Here is a 19,981-nt window from a genome sequence, read left to right on the forward strand (position 1 = left end):
CTAGAAGAATATTTTAAAAATTAAGCAAGTCAAACCCGTCTACAGATTTGACCTCTGCACTTAGACCCCTGCGGCTACAATACAAAACCATGTTTTCGTTGAAGGCTGGAATGGCTTTCAGACATCTTTAGTAGGGCTGGGCAACCATGGAAAAATTTGTTTCTAAACTCGATTCGTTTTTTGGGGGTTTTTGCGTTTCGATTTTTAAAAGAATTCTGAAATTTTCCTTTAAAAAAGTTCAAAATTTACAAAATTTCGGAAATTACGAAACAAGTACGAAACAATAATGAATCGATTCGTTAATGGCGGACGCGATCGCGCAATACGCTAAAAAAAACCTCCAAATGGGACGGGGGGAACTTCTGAAGCTTTCCTCTCCCTCTGTTGTTGACTGTTGGTGCAATAATTATATTTTTTTTTTCACTGAGAAAACAAACAACAACCCTAAAACTTGCACCAGACATGCGGAAATAATAACGAAACGATTTCGAAACGATTTCGAAACAATTACGAAACAATTACGAAACGAATTGAAAAATTTGTTTCGTTTTTTAGTTGCTCCTGAATGGTTCAATATCGCTTTGTTATAAAAAAAATGAATTAATAACAAATTACGAAATTAACGAACGAAATCGCCCAGCCCTAATCTTTAGAATTGTTGCGTCACAAAGAAGATCTAGGAGAGTTCCTCAACAAAGAAGCCAAAGCCGAGTTTGTGCAGTGATCCCTGAATGTCCCAGGGCATTTGTTCCCAAGGCAGGAGATCTTCAGCGAGGAATAACACAGAACTTATAGGGCTGGGGGAATCTGGTTATGGATTTTGCCAGAGGTGTGGCATCAATGTCCTTGGGGTCTGTGATGGGTTTCAGCTTGAAGTTCTAGAGGATGGAGGTGAAGAACAAGAAGAGCTCCATGCGGGCCAGGCTTTCTCCTGAACAGATCCGTTTTCCTGCAAGGAGATCCAGGAAAGAAGGGGAAAAGGGTCATAATGGGAGCTGTAAGATGCACACAACTGTGTATAGTCCCGACAGCAAGAGTATTGGTAGTCCTACTCTATTCTGCTTTGGTCAGGCCTCCTCATCTGGAAACTAGGCTTGGTTGATCAGGTTCGTAAGCTTCTAAAATTGAAATGAATTCGTATTTAAATGACTTTTAAAACAATTTCGAGCCATGCTGGAATAGTGTGAGGAGTAATAACGAATTGAAACAATTTACCCATTTTTCGGAATTATTTTCGGATGTCTGGTCAAGGTTTATAAGGTTTACAAAAAAAACCCCACTTAGACCTCTGCAGCTATAATACAAAACCATGTTTTTGTTGAAGGCTACAATGGCTTTGAGATATCTCTAGTAGGCTTGGGTAACTATGGAAAAATTTGGTTCTAAACTCGTTTCGTTTTTAGGTGGCCCTTGTGTTTCGTTTTTTTAAAGAATTCCGAAATTTTCCTTTAAAAAAGTTCGAAATATACGAAATTTCGTAAAATTACGAATTGATTCGTTAATGGTGGACGCAATTGCACAATATGCTAAAAAAACCCTCCAAATGGGACAGGAGGAACTTCTGAAGCTTCCCTCTCCCTCTGCTGTTGACTGTTGGTGTGATAATTTATTTTTTATCACTGATAAAACAAACAACAACTATAAAACTTGCACCAGACATATGGAAACAATTACGAAACAATTTTCGAAACAATTTTGAACCAATTTTGAACCAATTACGAAACAATACGAAATAAATTGGAAAAATTGTTTCGATTTTTAATTACTAGGCCTGGGTAACAACGGAAAAATTTGTTTCTAAAATCGATTCGTTTTTTGGGTTTTTTTGTGTTTCGATATTTAAAAGAATTCCGAAATTTTTCTTTTAAAAACTTCGATATTTACGAAATTTCGTAAATGTTAAAAAAATTATGAAACATTAACGAAACAATAACAAATCGATTCGTTAATGGCAGACGCGACTGCGCAATACGCTAAAAAACCTCCAAATGGGACAGGGGGAACTTCTGAAGCTTCCCTCTCCCTCTGTTGTTGACTGTTGGTGTGATATTATATTTTTTTTTCACTAATTAAACAAAAAACAACTATAAAACTTGCCCCAGACATGCGGAAATAATAACGAAACGGCCTCAAACCGATAACAAAACGAATACATAACAAATCCGAAACAATTACGAAACGAATTTAAAAATTCGTTTCGTTTTTAAGCTGCTCCAGAATGGTTCGTTATCGCTTCGTTATAAAAAAATAACGAATTTTTAACGAATTACGAATTAACGGAACGAAACCGCCCAGCCCTATTAATTACTCCTCACAGTAGTCCTGCATGGCTCAATACTGGATCGTAAGCTAATTTAAATACGAATTAATAACGAATTACGAAATTAACGAACGAAACCGCCCAAGCCTAATCTCTAGTGTTGTTGCCTCACAAAGAAGGTCTAGGAGAGTTCCTCAACAAAGAAGCCAAAGCCAAGTTTGTACAGTGATCCCTGACTGTCCCAGGGCATTTGTTACCCTGGCAGTTTCCCTCGCAGTTTCCCTGGCCCCCCTGGTGACAAGCCACGATGTGAAAGGGTGAGGTGGGCATGACCACGCCCAGCTCTTCCTGAAGGCCACGCCCCCAGTGGCTGTCAAGAAGAGCCACACCCACTTCATTCCCCTGCCATCCATCGCCCTTTGCAGTCACACAGGATGGGAAACTGTAAGATTTTAAAAGTAAGATCCTCTCACTTCTGCAGGAGTCTACCATTGTATCTCATGCAGCTGTGGACAAGTCTACAGAGGGACCACCAAACGCAGCGTTGCCCAGACACGCATCAAGGAACATGAAAGGCACTGCAGACTCCTTCAACCAGAGAAGTCAGCCATAGCAGAGCACCTGATGAACCAACCTGGACACAGCATAGTATTTGAGAACACAGAAATGCTGGACCACTCTCACAACCACCATGTCATACTACACAGAGAAGCCATTGAAATCCACAAACACATGGACAATTTCATAATAGGAGCATAGTGTCTAGATCTAAGGAAGTCATGCTCCCCATGCTCTATTCTGCTTTGGTTAGACCACATCTGGAATATTGTGTCCAATTCTGGGCACCACAATTCAAGAGAGATATTGACAAGCTGGAATGTGTCCAGAGGAGGGCGACTAAAATGATCAAGGGTCTGGAGAACAAGCCCTATGAGGAGCGGCTTAGGGAACTGGGCATGTTTAGCCTGAAGAAGAGAAGGCTGAGAGGAGACATGATAGCCATGTATAAATACATGAGAGGAAGCCACAGGGAGGAGGAGGGAGCAAGGTTGTTTTCTGCTTCCCTGGAGACTAGGACGCAAGGGAACAATGGCTTCAAACTACAAGAGAGGAGATTCCATCTGAACATGAGGAAGAACTTCCTGACTGTGAGAGCCGTTCAGCAGTGGAACTCTCTGCCCCGGAGTGTGGTGGAGGCTCCTTCTTTGGAAGCTTTTAAACAGAGGCTGGATGGCCATCTGTCAGGGGTGATTTGAATGCAATATTCCTGCTTCTTGGCAGAATGGGGTTGGACTGGATGATGGCCCAGGAGGTCTCTTCCAACTCTTGGATTCTATGATTCTATGATTCAACAGAAAGGAAGAAACCATGAAAATGAACAAAATCTGGCTACCAGTATTAAAAAATTCTAAAATTGCAACAGCAAAAACAGCAGAGAGAAAAACAGGCAGGGACATCTAATCACCTTTCAAGAAGAGTTTGCTCCAGGCACAGTCAGCCCATTGTATGCTTATCAAGGTGGTCAGTTGAAAGATCCACACCTAGCCCTTTTGTCACACCCTGGTCATTCCACAGATATATAAACCCCCTTTTTTCCCAGCTCCAGCAGACCTCACCCTCTGAGGAAGCTTGCCATAGATGCAGGCGAAACGTGAGGAGAAATGCCTCTAGAACATGGCCATATAGCCCGAAAAAACCCACAAGAACTGAGTAATCTTGCAGTTTCCCTTCCCTGTGTGACTGCAAAGGATGATGGGTGGCAGAGCGAGGAGGTGTGTGTGGCCACGCCCAGCTCTTCCTGAAGGCCACGCCCCCAGTGGCCGTCAAGAAGAGCTGGCCGTAGCCACGCCCACCTCGTTCCCCTGCCTGCCACCCATCGCCGTTCGCAGTCACCCACCTAGGGAGGGGAAACTGCGAGATTTTAAACTAACAGGGATGAGGGCACCTTCCATTAACAAAGTAAATGAAGCTATTCAGATTTTTTTACTATTTCCGATCTTCTTTTCTAGAAAATTTGAGGAATAATTTTAAAATCGAAACTCCAGCACCCCTTATATACGAAAAGAGTTTAGAACCATTTTTTTTCTTGATCAACCAAGCCTACTGGAAACCTTTGGCCAAGACACCAAATTTCAAAATTATTCACAAGCTAGTATATAGAATCATAGAATCCTAGAATCAAAGAGTTGGGAGAGACCTCCTGGGCCATCCAGTCCAACCCCATTCTGCCAAGAAGCAGGAATATGGCATTCAAATCACCCCTGACAGATGGCCATCCAGCCTGTGTTTAAAAGCTTCCAAAGAAGGAGCCTCCACCACACTCCGGGGCAGAGAGTTCCACTGTTGAACGGCTCTCACAGTCAGGAAGTTCTTCCTCATGTTCAGATGGAATCTCCTCTCTTGGAGTTTGAAGCCATTGTTCCCTTGCGTCCTAGTCTCCAGGGAAGCAGAAAGGAAGCTTGCTCCCTCCTCCTCCCTGTGGCTTCCTCTCACATATTTATACATGGCTATCCTATCTCCTCTCAGCCTTCTCTTCTTCAGGCTAAATATGCCCAGCTCCTTAAGCTGCTCCTCATAGGGCTTGTTCTCCAGACCCTTGATCATTTTAGTTGCCCTCCTCTGGACACAGTATTCCAGCTTAGAGTCAATATCTCTCTTGAATTGTGGTGCCCAGAATTGGACACAATATTCCAGGTAAAGAAGTCTAACCAAGGCGGAATAGAGCATGGGGAGCATGACTTCCCTAGATCTAGACGCTATGCTCCTATTGATGCAGGCCAAAATCCCATTGGCTTTCTTTGCCGCCACATCACATTGTTGGCTCATGTTTAACTTGTTGTCCACGAGGACTCCAAGATCTTTTCCACACATACTGCTCTCGAGCCAGGCATCCCCCATTCTGTCTCTTTGCATTTCGTTTTTCCTGCCAAAGTGGAGTATCTTGCATTTTCCCGTGTTGAACTTCATTTTGTTAGTTTTGGCCATTCATCTCTCCAATCTGTCAAGATCGTTTTGAATCCTGCTCCTGTCCTCTGGACTATTGGCTCTCCCTCCCAATTTGGTGTCGTCTGCAAACTTGGTGATCCTGCCTTCTAGCCCATCATCTAAGTCATGAATGAAGATCCTGATCAGGACCGGGCCCAGGACAGAACTCTGCAGATGGCACTCCACTTGTCACTTCTTTCTAGGATGAAGGGGAAGCCTTGGGGAGCACCATCTGGGTTCGTTCATTTAACCAATTCCAGATCCACCTCATCGTAGTTTTGCCTCGCCCACATTGGACTAGTTTCCTTGCCAGAAGGTCATGGGGGACCTTGTCAAAGAAGGCCTTCCTGAAATCCAGACACGCTCCATCCACGGCATCATTCCCCGCATCTACCCAGCTTGCATATCTAAAGTTAGAGTAACCAAGATGGTCAAAGGTCTGGAAACCAAATCTTATGTAGAGCAAGCTGAGAAATCTATAAATGAGAGGTTTAGAATGATAGAATCTTGAAGTTTGAGCAGACCACATGGCCATCTAGTCCAACCCTCCGCCAGGCAGGAAAACCACAATCAAAGCACCTCTGCCAGAGGACCATCCAACTTCTTTTTTAAAGCTTGCAAAGAAGGAGTCTCCACCACACACTGAGGCACTGAATTCCACTGTTCAACAATGAGGATGTTCTTCTCAGTAGTAGATTTTTTAATTCTTTCCCCATTGATTTTTACCCAAATGTTTTCACTCTGGCTTCCCGAATTTATGTCATAGACATCTTCACGGGTAGAAACCTCCAATGTTACTACTCCTCTGTTTCAGTTTGGTGTTGTTGTTGTTCATTTGTTCAGTCATCTCCGACTCTTTGTGACCTCATGGACCAGCCCACGCCAGAGCTCCCTGTCAGCCGTCACCACCCCCAGCTCCTTCAAGGTCAGTCCAGTCACTTCAAGGCTGCCATCCATCCATCTTGTCCTTGGTCGGCCCCTCTTCCTTTTATCTTCCACTTTCCCCAGCATCATTCCCTTCTCTAGGCTTTGCTGTCTCCTCATGATGTAGCCAAAGGACTTCAACTTTGTCTCTAGTCTCCTTCCCTCCAATGAGCAGCCGGGCTTTATTTCCTGGAGGATGGACTAGTTGGATCTTCTCGCAGTCCAAGGCACTCTCAGCACTTTCCTCCAGCACCACAGCTCAAAAGCCTCTCTCTTCCTTCGCTCAGCCTTCCCTAAGGTCCAGCTCTCACATCCGTAGGTGACTACAGGGAATACCATGGCTTTGACTAGGCAATGGATCTTGGTTGCCAGTCTGATGTCTCTACTCTTGACTATTTTATCGAGACTGGACATTGCTCTCCTCCCAAGAAGGAAGCGTCTCCTGATTTCCTGGCCACAGTCTGCGTCTGCACTCATCTTTGCGCCTAGAAATACAAACCCTGTCACGGCCTCCACGGTTTCTCCCTCTATTTTCCAGTTGTCAGTTTGGTGTATTTCTCTGAAATAGGTTGTATTCCTCTATTATTACTAGGCTTGGGCGATCAAGGAAAAATTTGGTTCTAAACTCGTTTCTTGGAGGCGCTAGCGTTTCGAAATTCTGATGACTTCCGAAATTTAAGATTTCAGAGTTTTGTAATTTCCGAAATTTCGTTAATTACGAATCAATTCGTTAATGGCGGAGGCTGTTGCGCAATGCGCTAAAAACACCTCCAAACGGGACCGGGGGATCTTCTGAAGCTTTCCTCTCCCTCTGAATTTGATGGCTGGTGTTACAACTAACAAACTGATTAATAAATAAAATAAATAAAATAAATAAAATAAATAAAATAAATAAAATAAATAAAATAAATAAAATAAATAAAATAAATAAAATAAATAAAATAAATAAAATAAATAAAATAAGTTGATGGCTGGTGTTACAACTAACAAACTGATTAATAAATAAAATAAATAAAATAAATAAAATAAATAAAATAAGTTGATGGCTGGTGTTACAACTAACAAACTGATTAATAAATAAAATAAATAAAATAAATAAAATAAATAAAATAAATAAAATAAGTTGATGGCTGGTGTTACAACTAACAAACTGATTAATAAATAAAATAAATAAAATAAATAAAATAAATAAAATAAGTTGATGGCTGGTGTTACAACTAACAAACTGATTAATAAATAAAATAAATAAAATAAATAAAATAAATAAAATAAATAAAATAAGTTGATGGCTGGTGTTACAACTAACAAACTGATTAATAAATAAAATAAATAAAATAAATAAAATAAATAAAATAAATAAAATAAATAAAATAAATAAAATAAATAAAATAAATAAAATAAATAAGTTGATGGCTGGTGTTACAACTAACAAACTGATTAATAAATAAAAAAAATAAAATAAAATAAAAAAATAAAATAAAATAAATAAAATAAATAAAATAAATAAAATAAATAAAATAAATAAAATAAATAAAATAAATAAAATAAATAAAATAAATAAAATAAATAAAATAAATAAAATAAATAAAATAAATAAAATAAATAAAATAAGTTGATGGCTGGTGTTACAACTAACAAACTGATTAAAAAATAAAATAAATTCTGGATGAAATTAAAGTACAGAAAGTTTGTAAAAATACAAATTAAAATCATTTTAATCAATTAACCAAATAATCAAATAGAATAAAAAATTAAATAACAAAATAATAAAATAAAGTACTAATATAAGTAGTAAGATAACAAATTAAAATGTAATAAAACACACAACTTTGTAATAAAATATAAAAATAATATATAAAATAATAATAATATATAAAAATAATATATAAATAAATAATATAAATAATTAATAATATATATAAAATAGTAATAAAATATAATAATATAGATTGTCGAAGGCTTTCATGGCTGGAATCACAAGGGTTTTTTTCGGGCTATAGGGCCATGTTCTAGAGGCATTTTTCCTGACGTTTCACCTGCATCCTCAGAGGTAGTGAGGTCTGTTGGAAGTAGGAAAATGGGTTTATATATCTGTGGAATGGCTGGGGTGGGGCAAGGAGCTCTTCTCTGCTGCAGCTAGGTGTGAATGTTTCAGCTGACCACCTTCATTAGCATTTGAAGGCCTGCCTGAGCCTGGGAAAATGTTCTGTTGAGAGGTGTTAAGATGTGCAATCTGGTAATGGAACATAGGAATGGAACAATGGACGACGAACCTGGACTACGCTTGGATGATGAGAAGATTGGGTACAGTTGTTTTTTGTAATAATTGTGCATTGTAATTGCTTATTGGTAATTTATGGATAATGTGTTAAGTCAATTGTTATATGTTGTATGGATCCACTGCTGTTTCTACTGTTTTTACTGTTTGTGAACCGCCGTGAGTCGCCTTCGGGCTTGAGATACAGCGGTATATAAGCAAAGTAAATAAATAAATGTGCCTGGTTGTTTCCTCTCTGCTGTTTTGCTGTTGTAATTTTAGAGTTCTTTAATACTGGTAGCCAGAAAGGAGGAGACCATGAAAATGAATAAAATCTGGCTACCAGTATTAAAGAACTCTAAAATTACAACAGCAAAACAGCAGAGAGGAAACAACCAGGCACATCCTAACATCTCTCAACAGAACATTTTCCCAGGCTCAGCCAGGCCTTCAAATGCTAATGAAGGTGGTCAGCTGAAACATTCACACCTAGCTCTAGCAAGAAAGAGCTCTTTGCCCCACCCCAGCCATTCCACAGATATATAAACCCATTGTCTTATTTCAAACAGTAAATTTTTGTAGTTGCTTTAACCCTTGGTTGTTTGTGGGGCAAAACAGGACATACAGAACCCAGAAAGAGCTGCTTGACCACATGATGTCCAAGGTTGCTACCCAATGGGAAGAAGAGATGGTCTTACCTGTCGAAAAGGGCATGAAGTAGCCACTCTTCCTGAAGGTCCCATCTTCATTTAAGAAGTGTCCTGGGTCAAACTCGTTGGGGTTGGGAAATTCCTTGTTGTCATGCAGTGCCGAGATCAGAACAGGAAAGACTGTGGTGCCCTGCAGAGTATTGGATTTGGAGAGATAACAACCAAAACATGAAGATTTTGAAATTATAAGGCCTGGGGAAATGGATTATTGGGGTCAGATAGTGGCTACTTTTTAGTTATAGTAATTGCTAGGGCTGGGCAGTTTCGTTCGTTAATTTCGTAATTCATTAAAAATTCGTTATATTTTTGATAACAAATCGATAATGAACCATTCTGGAGCATCTAAAAAATGAAACGAATTTTTCAAATTCGTTTCGTTATTGATTCGTTATTGATTCGTTATTGATTTGTTATTGATTCATTATTGATTCGTTATTGATTCGTTATTATTTCCGCATGTCTGGTGCAAGTTTTAGGGTTGCTGTTTGTTTTCTCAGTGAAAAAAAATATAATTATCACACCAACAGTCAACAACAGAGGGAGAGGGAAGCTTCGGAAGTTTTTTTAGCGTATTGCGCGATCGCGGCCGCCATTAACGAATCGATTCGTAATCGATTCGTAATTGTTTCGTAATTATTTTACGAATTACGAAATTTCGTAAATATCGAACTTTTTTACAGAAAAATTTCGGAATTCTTTTAAATAACGAAACACAAAAAACCCCTAAAAACAAATCGAGTTTAGAAACAAATTTTTCCGTGGTTGCCCAGCCCTAGTAATTGCACAAGTGGAGAAACTTTAAGGGCTCCTTACTCCTAACGCCTGATTCCCCCATTTGTACAGTTATTACGGTGAAACTTGCTACAATGGTAGAACACATTTACCACTGCTATTTATTAGGGCTGGGCGGTTTTGTTCGTTAATTTTGTAAATCGTTATTGATTCGTATTTAAATTAGCTTACGATCCGATATTGAACCATGCAGGAGCAACTAAAAATCGAAACGAATTTTTCAATTTATTTCGTAATTGTTTCGTAATTGTTTCGAAACTGTTTCGAAATCGTTTTGAAATTGTTTCGAAATTGTTTCGTTATTATTTCCGTATGTCTAGTGCAAGTTTTATAGTTGTTGTTTGTTTTATCAGTGATAAAAAATAAATTATCACACCAACAGTCAACCACAGAGGGAGAGGGAAGCTTCAGAAGTTCCCCCTGTCCCATTTGGAGGGTTTTTTAGCGTATTGCGCAATCGTGTCCGCCATTAACAAATCAATATGAAATTTACGAAATTTTGTAAATAACGAAATTTTTTAAAAGAAAATTTCGGAATTCTTTTAAAAAACGAAATGCAATGGACCCCCTAAAAACGAAATGAGTTTAGAAACAAATTTTTCCGTTGTTACCCAGGCCTACTATTTACTCATTTATTCATTTATTTAAGACATTTATATTCTGCCCTTCTCACCCCGACTCAGGGGACTCAGGGCGGAGCACAACATATCATAGAATCCTAGAATCCTAGAATCAAAGAGTTGGAAGAGACCTCATGGGCCATCCAGTCCAACCCCATTCTGCCAAGAAGCAGGAATATTGCATTCAAATCACCCCTGACAGATGGCCATCCAACCCCTGCTTAAAAGCCTCCACAGAAGGAGCCTCCACCACACTCCGGGGCAGAGAGTTCCACTGCTGAACGGCTCTCACAGTCAGGAAGTTCTTCCTCATGTTCAGATGGAATCTCCTCTCTTGAAGTTTGAATATATACGGCAAACATTCAATGCCAGGACATAAAACCATAAATATATACAAACATTAAAATCACTTATCCTCTTTAAAACCAGTTGCATAAAAATCATCTCAGGACACCATTTTCCCTCATTGCACTTGCCAGCCCACCAAGTTTCAGAATGTTTCACATGTCTACAATTTTTTTGAGAAATTTTGAAAGTTATAATAAGCATGTTTATAAAGAGTGACTTTCTTGTATTTTCTGTACAATGACACATAATAACTAGGGCTGGGCGGTTTCGTTTCGTTAATTTGTAATTCGTTAATAATTCGTTAATTTTTTCAATTACAAAACGATAACGAACCATTCTGGAGCAATCATTAAAAAAACGAATTTTCAAAAACGTTTTGTAAATTCTTCGTATTTCGATATTGTATTCGTTTCGTTATTGTTTTGAGGTCGTTTCGTTATTATTTCCGCATGTCTGGGCCAGTTTTATGGTTTAATTAGTGAAAAAAAATTATAATATCACACCAACAGTCAACAACAGAGGGAGAGGGAAGCTTCAGAAGGTTTTGGAGGTTTTTTAGCGTATTTCGCGGTCGCGTCCGCCATTAACGAATAGATTCGTTATTGTTTCGGAAATCGATTCATTATTTTTTTACCATTTACGAAATTTCGTAAATATCGAACTTTTTAAAAGGAAAATTTTGTAATTATTTTAAATATCGAAACAAAAAAACCCCCCAAATACAAATCGATTTTAGAAACAAATTTTTCCGTTGTTACTCAGGCCTAATAATAACCCATCTTTCAGAAATATACATACGTCAACTGATTTTAGGGAAAGACTTTTTCTTCAGCCACACCAGCTATCTCCTTGAATGTTTATCTCTCATATTTGCTAGTGTTTGATTTAGGAAGTATATTTTAAAAGTGTGTGTTTTTAAAGCTGTAACCATGTGTGTGTAATACTGTCTAGCAGATATAGAGTTAACAAACCACAGAGCTTTGTATGTTTCCTAGAAGGTATATATGTGTTAACTTCCTACTTCCTCTGTGTGAGACCGGATGCCTCAATAGAATGCGAGGAGGGTGTCTATTGCTGATAAAGAAGGCTGAGCATCGCCATTCTTGATTTTGCCAGAGCAGACATTGCAGTGTGACTCTGTGGTATTTACTTGTAAATAAAGCTGATTCATTACTATATGGCTGCTTGCCACACAGCTTTATTACCCACCAATCAATAATGGTTATGGGCCCAGCATGCTTCCGCTGGAGATTTTCGTTGGAGATTACCTGTGCTGGTACTTCTGTATCAGGAGTGTTGGGGTTCAGCCTGTGTGTGAACCTGAACCTGAACCTGATTCTCTGATTGTATTTCCTGATGCTAATGAGGATGTTGATTCTGAGGTCAATGTAGAAGAAACTCCTGCAGCCTTGGAAAGCGAAAGTCCAAATTCCCATGAGAATATTTCAGAGCCAAATGGTAAACTTTCACTCCCTTTTGGCTCTTCAGAGAATCTGACACCTGGGCTCTCTAATGAGGATAGGAGAGGGCAGATTTGGCAGAGCAGGGGAGAATCGCAAGGTTTACGAAGGTCAGCTAGATTGAGAGAAATGCAAACAAGGCCTTCAAAGCCTTCAGGCATGTCAAGTAATAGATTTCTCGGCTGTAAGTGCCTCCCGCCTGGATGCATCTTCAGACCAGGCATCGTTTCAAATTCATGTGCAGACTCTTGCAGTTCTCCTGCTTCCAGTGGCTTTGTTCCAAGGAGTTTTTCTAGTGCTTCAAGTACTAGATTGCTAACAGGATTTAGCAGTGTTATTGTGGGTTTTTGATCTTGTTCATGGACATTTCTTGTTGCTGATTTTTACTGTGGCTTTTTACCTTGCATTTTTTCCTCTCTTTTTGTACTCATCTTTCATCAATAAAAAGGATTGATTTTCCTGAAGCCAAGTGTGGTGGATTGTTGTCTTAGGGTCCAGTTTCCTGCTCTGGGTTGTAACAAGGAGCTCCAATTTTATTTTATTTTAATTAAATGTTTGCATGCATTCAAGGGTTCAGGGATTTTGCAAAAGGTGACTTCCCTTGGTTTGCAGTCATGGGGCAAGCCACCTGTCTATCATTGTTAAGTTTGGATCCGCCCCTTCTCCCAGGGTCATGGGAGGAGAGGGAGCCATTTTTAGTTAGTCTTACAGAAGGAAACCAAGCTAAAGGACGTGGAGTAGCTTCACCTGCAGAAAAGCTTCACTTCCTAAGAATTCCAGGGAGAACAGTCTCAAAGCTCTGGCAGGGAGCTTACAGCCTTTCAGCCTTACAGCATCTGAGGGAAACAGCCCTGAAAGGTTTCTTAAGAAATTCTGGGGGAAAGCAGCTTTACAGACCCAAAGAACTCCAGCTGGAGAATCTGCAAGCCTTGACTGGTAGGTCTACTCAGTGCCCAAGACGCAGTTTGAATCCGGTAGTAGAACCCACATCAGTAAAGCTTGGGAGAGGTTAAAAAAGCGTTTTCCTCTTAAAGTGAAAGAACAATTAATGAAGACAGTTGCTTGTCCCTTGAGGACAAGAGTAAGGAAGCCACCAGTTGACTCAAAGCCTTGAAGCATTTGTTTGACTCATTGAAGATTTGAGAAATATCTGTTTAATTTGTTCAATAATAATGGACTTTGTGAAATCATTAAAGACCATTTCTACAGGAAAACCCTTGAGGGCCTCTCTTCGAGGCGCCCTGGCTTCCCGCTGGGCACAAAGTGCACGTCCTATTCAAAGTCAATTGTCACAGGCCCAGCGCGTGACAGAATATTACTCACCAATCAACAATATTAACCAATAGAATGTCAATTTGGGGATTTCTTCCCAGCCCAGCACACAGATTGACTTACTAGAAGTCTCAGTCAGCCCTCCTTTTTGCAGATTCAACTATTCATGAGAACTCTGGCTGCTGCTGCGACTGAGGGACACATTTCTCCCTCTCCTGATTGGGGCTTCCTGATGCTGAGCAGCATTCTAGGAAATGTAGTTCAGGGCAGGGCCTTTGGAATTCTCTGCCATAGGGCTCCTGGCCTTCCAAAACTATATTTCCCAGAATTCTGTGCTCTCTCAGTCTCTTTCACAGAAAACTCTGCTTTCTTCCTTTTGCTTACCTCTCCTCATTATTATTTATTATTTATTATTATTATTTGCACTTGTTAACCGCCACTCTCAGCCCAGAGGCGACTCGTGGCGGTGTACATGACACAGAAAAGACAACAATTTACAGTAGCATAAGACCATAACACAACATATAAAAATCCGCTTCGTCTAGTTTGGGGTCATAGCCAGTCTCATAGTCATAGTCCATTCCGGTGGTCATTCCAAAAAACATAGCACTTAATTGAAGGCCTTTTCAAAGAGCCAGGTTTTCAGGCCCTTGCGGAAGGCCATGAGGGAAGGCGCCTGTCTGATTTCAGCAGGGAGGGAGTTCCATAGCCGGGGGGCCACCACCGAGAAGGCCCGCTCTCTCGTCCCCGCCAGGCGTGCCTGTGAGGCAGGCGGGACCGAGAGAAGGGCCTCCCCAGATGATCTTAAGGTCCTCGTGGGCTCGTAGGCCGAGATGCGGTTCACAAGGTATTTTGGGCCGGAACCGTTTAGGGCTTTGTAGGATAACACCAGCACCTTAAATTGGGCCCGGTAGCAAATCGGCAGCCAGTGGAGCTGGGACAGCAAGGGCGTTGTGTGCTCCCTGCGTCCCGCTCCGGTTAACAACATGGCTGCCGCGCGCTGGACTAGCTGGAGCTTCCGGGCCGTCTTCAAGGGCAGCCCCACGTAGAGAGCGTTGCAGTAGTCAAGGCGGGATGTGACCAAAGCGTGTACCACCGTGGCCAAGTCAGACTTCCCAAGATACGGGCGCAGCTGGCGCACGAGCCGAAGCTGTGCAAATGCTCCCCTGGTCACTGCTGAAACCTGGGGATCCAGGCTCAGCGATGAGTCCAGGGTCACACCCAAGCTGCGAACCTGCGCCTTCAAGGGGAGTGCGACCCCATCCAGCACAGGCTGTAACCCTATACCCTGCTCGGCCTTGCGACTGACCAGGAGTACCTCTGTCTTGTCTGGATTTAATTTCAGTTTCCTCATGGCGAGAGACCACTAATTTAAAGAGGAAAGGCAGCCTTTTTGGCTTTGCTTTGCTTCCTTGTGCTGAAAATGAAACTGATTTTGGGAGGCTTGTGATGTTTACAAAATGTAAATGGAAAAAATGGGTAAGTTTTGATTTTTAAGTTTTTGGCATGGACTACAACCATGAGTTGGATAGTGCCTCGTAAGAATGAATTTAACAATTTTAATCCAACTTATGAGGACTAACAAATAATTGCACATTGAATGTTGTGGAACTATTCGTCACTGTCTCCAATATTAGGCCTGGGTAACAACGGAAAAATTTGTTTCTAAAATCGATTCGTTTTTTGGGGTTTTTTGCGTTTCGATATTTAAAAGAATTCCGAAATTTTTCTTTTAAAAAGTTCGATATTAACGAAATTTGGTAAATGTTAAAAAAATTACGAAACATTAACGAAACAAATACGAAACAACAACGAATCGATTCGTTAATGGCGGACGCGACCGCGCAATACGCTAAAAAACCTCCAAATGGGACAGGGGGAACTTCTGAAGCTTCCCTCTCCCTCTGTTGTTGACTGTTGGTGTGATATTATAATTTTTTTTTCACTAATTAAACAAAAAACAACTATAAAACTTGCCCCAGACATGCGGAAATAATAACGAAACGACCTCAAACCGATAACGAAACGAATACATAACGAATCCGAAGCATTTACGAAACGAATTTAAAAATTTGTTTCGTTTTTAAGTTGCTCCAGAATGGTTCGTTATCGCTTCGTTATAAAAAAAATAACGAATTTTTAACGAATTACGAATTAACGAAACGAAACCGCCCAGCCCTATCCAATATATCACTCAGCTTTACTGGGATCACTGCACTTCTGGAAGAAGAAGCAGAGAACTCACTTTTGGGATGACGTATCCCCTGAATGGCGTGTCTTTGACCGTGGCATGGGGGATGGTCAATGAAGCAAAAGCGATGGACCTCTGGATCTCATGGATGACCGCATCTGTGTAGGGCATCTGTCCACGGTCAGCCATGCCGGGTATCCGAGAGCGGCCAACCACCCGGTCAATCTCTTCCTGCACTTTCTCTGCCAGGAGATGGATAAGGTGACGTATCAAGAAACCAACATCCAGCAAACGTCAGAGAAATCAGACAAGTTCTAGTTCATTGCAAGAAAACAAGAAGGATCTGCCCTCAAATCTATGTGAATATTTTCATCATAGTAAGCCACATTTTAAATTCATGACTATCAAAAGAGAGACGCTACTGAAAAGTGGAGCCACTCCATCCCAAGAGGTGGGTGCCAACCGTTTTATGGAGCTAGACATTATTACATTTTTCCATCTGAACATTAGGAAGAACTTCCTGACTGTGAGAGCCGTTCAGCAGTGGAACTCTCTGCCCCGGAGTGTGGTGGAGGCTCCTTCTTTGGAAGCTTTTAAGCAGAGGCTGGATGGCCATTTGTCAGGGGTGATTTGAATGCAATATTCCTGCTTCTTGGCAGAATGGGGTTGGACTGGATGGCCCATGAGGTCTCTTCCAACTCTTTGATTCTATGATTCTATGATTTCAGTTTGGATTCAAGCCTGAATACGAAACAATTACTGCTTTCTTTGCCGTGGTGGATGACCTACGCAGAGAATCCGTGATGGATCTACTGAACTTTTCAGAGCTTTTGATACCATCAGCTATGGTATCCTTTTTGGCCACTACACTGAGATGGGACTCTGAGGCATCAACTTACAGTGGGTCCATTCCTACCTGGAGAGTCAAACCCCAAAGGTGGTGCTTGGGGCCTCCTCTTTGAACCCTTGGCCATTGACCTGAGGGGTCTCATTGGGCTCTATTTTGTCCTCGTACTATTCAGCATTAACATGAAACCTCTGGGGGAGGTCATTCAGAGTTTTGGAGTGCAGTGCCAGATAATCATAAAATAGAATTGCAAGTGCAGAATACCCCCCAGATTATCAAGAAGCACAATTGGTCCATAACATCACACATGACCTGAACATTAATCTAGCAATTCAGGGTTTGTAAACCAAAATTAATAATCTAGCCACTTCCAGAACGTATTTTCAACCCAAACTTATTTCCAGGATCTGTTCATATTTAGTTTTGAACCTATTTCCCTGAAGGCTTCACCTCTGTCTTACCTTCAATCTCTGGGTACTTCTGGAGGATCAGGAGTCCATACTTGAGTGTGGAGCTGATTCTTTCAGTTCCTGCGGCAAGTAAGTCAATACAACAGGAAACCATGTTCTCCATGGTGAACTGAGAGGCCTCATCATGTTTCTCCTAGTGAAACATATCAGGATTTGTAAATTAACTGGTATTTCTTAAGTGATAACAAGGTTAATACCTCAGGCAGGGAGCTTTGAGATGGTAGAACAGAAGCTTTCCGAAGCTCTAGGTGCTCTTACTGCCTACTACAGGGAAAACCAGCTGACCCCCAACCCATCTAAAACACAGACATGTGCCTTTCATCTCAAGAACAGAGAAGCATCCCGAGCTCTGAAGATCACCTGGGAAGGAATCCCACTGGAGCATTGCAGTGTACCCAAATATCTGGAAGTCACTCTGGACCGTGCTCTTACCTACAAGAAGCACTGCCTGAACATCAAGCAAAAAGTGGGTGCTAGAAACAATATCATACGAAAGCTGACTGGCACAACCTGGGGATCACAACCAGATACAGTGAAGACATCTGCCCTTGCGCTGTGCTACTCTGCTGCTGAGTATGCATGCCCAGTGTGGAACACATCTCACCACACTAAAGCAGTGGATGTGGCTCTTAATGAGGCATGCCGCATTATCACGGGGTGTCTGTGCCCTACACCACTGGAAAAATTACACTGTCTAGCCGGTATTGCACCACCTGACATCCGCCGGGAAGTAGCAGCCAATAGTGAAAGGACCAAGGCAGAGACATCTCCAGCTCATCCCCTGTTTGGGTATCAGCCAGCACGTCAACGACTTAAATCTAGAAATAGTTTTCTAAGATCTACAGAGACACTCACTGGAACACCTCAGCAAGCGAGAGTCCAAAAGTGGCAGGCTCAAACCCAGAACCTCAACCAATGGCTGATACCAAATGAGAGACTCCCTCCTGGGCACACAGAGGACTGGGCGACCTGGAAGGCACTGAACAGACTGCGCTCTGGCACCACGAGATGCAGAGCCAACCTTCAGAAATGGGGCTACAAAGTGGAATCCTCGACATGCGAGTGTGGAGAGGAGCAAACCACTGACCACCTGCTGCAATGCACCCTGAACCCTGCCACATGCACAGTGGAGGACCTTCTTGCAGCAACACCGGAAGCACTCCAAGTGGCCAGATACTGGTCAAAGGACATTTAATCAACTCTCATACTCACAAATTTTGTAATCTGCTTGTTTGCTTTGTTCTGTTAGAAATGTAATATAATAGCCACACGTGAAAGAGCTGCAAGACTGCAATTAGGGTGTGGAAGCTGATGCAATGGGGAAGTATAAAAGTTGTGTTCTCCCTAAATTGGGTTGATGAGGGACAGGTGGTGGTTGTTGGAGAGAACTAGAGAGATACTGCTGGAGAAGTGAGAGTGCATGTATTGTATATAATCAGAGGCGGCCCTAGGTAATTTTCAAAGGTAAGCAAACAGTATTTTGGCATCTTCCCCCCAACCAATCATTGATATATATTTTCTGTTCATCGTGGGAGTTCTGTGTGCCATATTTGGTTCAATTCCATCATTGGTGGAGTTCAGAATGCTCTTTGATTGTAGGTGAACTATACATCCCAGTAACTACACTTGCCGCACTTGCTCCCTTGCCTAGCCCGCTTTGGGTCCGGAGGCGTGCCTGAAGACCCCAGCGTGCACCAAAAGTCACCTCTTCTCCTGACTTTCTCCTCAGCCATTGGGACCAAGAGAGAGAGAGAGAGAGAGAGAGAGACAGGTGGAGATGCCCACCTTTCCTGAAGGTAGGCGCATACACAAAGGAGGGAGCGGAGGTGGGAGATACCCCCAGCCGGAGGGGCTCTCTCTCTCTCTCTCTTGGTCCCAATGGCTGAAGAGAAAGTCAGGAGAAGAGGTGACTTTTGGTGCGCATGCTGGGGTCTTCAGACATGCCTCCGGACCTGAAGCGGACCAGACGTGGCAGCTCCACCCCTTTGCCCACCCACGGATTGGGGAGAGGAGAGGAGGCGGGTGGAGCGCTGGGGGATCGGGAAAGGGAGCCGGTCATGGGAAGGGATCGAACGCAGAGAACGATTGAGCGCCGGCTCTGCTCGCGCACCTGGTGGCCAGGTGGAGCAGGAACGAGAGGGGCTAGGCGATGCTCAAGGGCCCGGCCCCTTTGGGAAGAGGATCGCCCAGCAGTGAGGCAAGAAAGCCGAGGATCCCCCCGTACTGCTAGGGCTGTTGTGAGCTGAGGGGGCGCTCCTCAAGTGGCGGTCGAGGGGCATTTACAGAGGCGCCCCTGCACCCCTGGCAAAAAAAGTGTTCTGCGACCGCTTACTTCGCGTAATGGATGAGCCGCCCCTGTATATAATACATGTGCATTTGGGGAAAACCTTGTCCCATTTTGTGTCCCAGCTTTCATTCGGGGTCCCAATCCATTTTTTTGTAAGCCTCCCAAAATTGGGAGGAAAGAGTTGAGAGTGGGGACTGACCTGCCCTCACCTAGCATCTGTCCTCGCCCAGCACAGTTCATTCAGAGGAACTCACTGGGACAGCACTGGACACTTGGCTTTCTTTGGCCTTGATTCTGGGACCTTGAACGACTCTCTGCACTAAACTTCCCCCGGCAATACCAGGAGATGTCTTGGAGTCCCTCCACCTTCAGATCAGTGGCCAACTTCAGTTACTCCCTGGATCCAGGATTTCTTAGGTAAAGAACACTAAGGAACAGTGGCATCTCTCAGCGGCTGTTGGGTGTCCCAGGATGGAGGGGCTTCCAATGAGCTCCCCAAGTGGGCAGGCTGGGCACCTTGGAGATTTCCTTAGGAGTCCAATGGAACTCTATCACAGA

At 42.2% G+C, this 19,981-nt stretch overlaps 1 protein-coding gene across 1 annotated transcript in view; it reads right to left on the reverse strand.

The window, feature by feature from the left end:
- Positions 1–842: 842 nt before the first annotated feature.
- LOC132781659 (cytochrome P450 2C44-like) overlaps positions 843–19,981 on the reverse strand; it is a 40,647-nt gene continuing 21,508 nt past the window's right edge. Inside the window, exons 5-8 of the mRNA XM_067463163.1 lie at positions 17,128–17,269; positions 15,874–16,061; positions 9,125–9,266; positions 843–949 (exon numbers count right to left, since the gene is read on the reverse strand). Coding sequence (XP_067319264.1) covers positions 879–949; positions 9,125–9,266; positions 15,874–16,061; positions 17,128–17,269 — 543 coding nt within the window. The 3' untranslated portion in view covers positions 843–878. The remainder of the gene's footprint in view (positions 950–9,124; positions 9,267–15,873; positions 16,062–17,127; positions 17,270–19,981) is intronic.

Source organism: Anolis sagrei, chromosome 1 (assembly GCF_037176765.1).
Source record: "Anolis sagrei isolate rAnoSag1 chromosome 1, rAnoSag1.mat, whole genome shotgun sequence".
NCBI lineage: Eukaryota > Metazoa > Chordata > Lepidosauria > Squamata > Dactyloidae > Anolis > Anolis sagrei.